Genomic DNA, 1,276 nt, shown 5'->3' on the forward strand with positions numbered 1-1,276 from the left:
AACCATGCCAGCAGGGCACAGCTGGGCTCCGGCTCCAGGAACTCGGCCTCCGTTGACTTTGTTCGATTTTGCAATCGGCCCCTCCCCCCGAGTCACAGCCCCGAAGGCACAGGCCTGGAGGGGTTCACACTGGCCAGCTCCAGCCGGCCAGGCCCAATGCCAACTGGTGAGCTGCTGGCCGATCCCCGAGTTGCCCAATCGGTGCGATGGCTCTCCAGAGCCAGCCACCTCCTCTCCCAGCCCCCTTCTCATTGGACGGCGCTGTCTCCTTCCATCTCTGCGCTCCTCCCTTCTCCGCTGGCGGCCAGCTCTGCGCTGCGCTCTCTGGCCGGGACTGCTCCCTGGCCCTGCCCCGGCGCCCCGGCTCCCGCTTCTCCCCGTGTCCACCCCCAGGGGCGTCGTCCTAACACAGCCCTCAACTGATCACCGCTCTGCCCGCACACCGATGGGACTCAGGGCCCTTTCGAAATATCTGTCCAAAACAAACACGGGCTGGGCGCTGCTAGGCACGCAACACAGAGAATCTCACCCGAACACGGAGACCCGTGTCCACACGGCACATGGTCACAGCAACAAAGGACTAGAGAGGCCCCCCCATGTCCATCCCGGGGGCACATGACATACTCACACTGCCGCCGTGTGCAGCGTGTGATGGGGTACTCAGGACCCTTAAACAATATAAGCTGCCCACGGGCCCACAGGAATGGGTTGTTCCTGAATAAATACATAAGAAACTGTAATGGCAGTTGCTCCTAAGAAAAGCCACTGAGGGGCCCTGGCCGGTGTGGCTCAGTGGCTAGAGCGCCGGCCCGAGGACTGAAGAGTCCAGGGTTTGCTTCCGGTCGAGGGCACGTACCTGGGTCGCAGGTTTGACCCTGGGCCCATCCAGGCACATGCAAGAGGCAACCCATCGATGCGTCTCTCTCACATTGATGCTCCTCTCTCTCTCTCCCTCCTTCCCACTCGCTCTAACAATCAATTGAAAAAATATCCTGGGGGGGGGTTGGGGGGGGGATGAACAAGGACAACAGAAAGCCCGAGGGCCACAGATGCCAGAGACACGCTTCTCGCTGCGCCGTGTCTCCTTTCATTTCTGCTCTGATGTTCACCACGTGCGTGCGCTAGATCAAAAGGGAAGAGGCAGGAGGACGCGAACAGAGTCTCCTTGGCCGGGAGTGCGAAGTGCTCCCCCTCCACACCTGGGGGTGCAGGTCCGCCCGCGTGTCCCTCAGCCCCCCGACCTTGCAGGTACCTCCAAGTGCTCCACTGCTGCTCC

General features: G+C 61.7%; 2 protein-coding genes across 2 annotated transcripts in view; one reads left to right on the forward strand and one right to left on the reverse strand.

Moving 5' to 3' along the window:
- The window catches only part of LONP2 (lon peptidase 2, peroxisomal), a 195,725-nt gene that overhangs the window by 59,167 nt on the left and 135,282 nt on the right, over window positions 1-1,276 (reverse strand). The gene's annotated exons all lie outside the window — the stretch shown is intronic.
- Window positions 1-1,276, forward strand: part of ABCC11 (ATP-binding cassette, sub-family C (CFTR/MRP), member 11) — a 49,956-nt gene that overhangs the window by 23,126 nt on the left and 25,554 nt on the right. Inside the window, exon 14 of the mRNA XM_014528394.1 lies at window positions 1,249-1,276. This exon is cut by the window's right edge and continues 13 nt beyond it. Coding sequence (XP_014383880.1) covers window positions 1,249-1,276 — 28 coding nt within the window. The remainder of the gene's footprint in view (window positions 1-1,248) is intronic.

The sequence above is a fragment of the Myotis brandtii genome, unplaced genomic scaffold (assembly GCF_000412655.1).
Source record: "Myotis brandtii unplaced genomic scaffold, ASM41265v1 scaffold633, whole genome shotgun sequence".
NCBI lineage: Eukaryota > Metazoa > Chordata > Mammalia > Chiroptera > Vespertilionidae > Myotis > Myotis brandtii.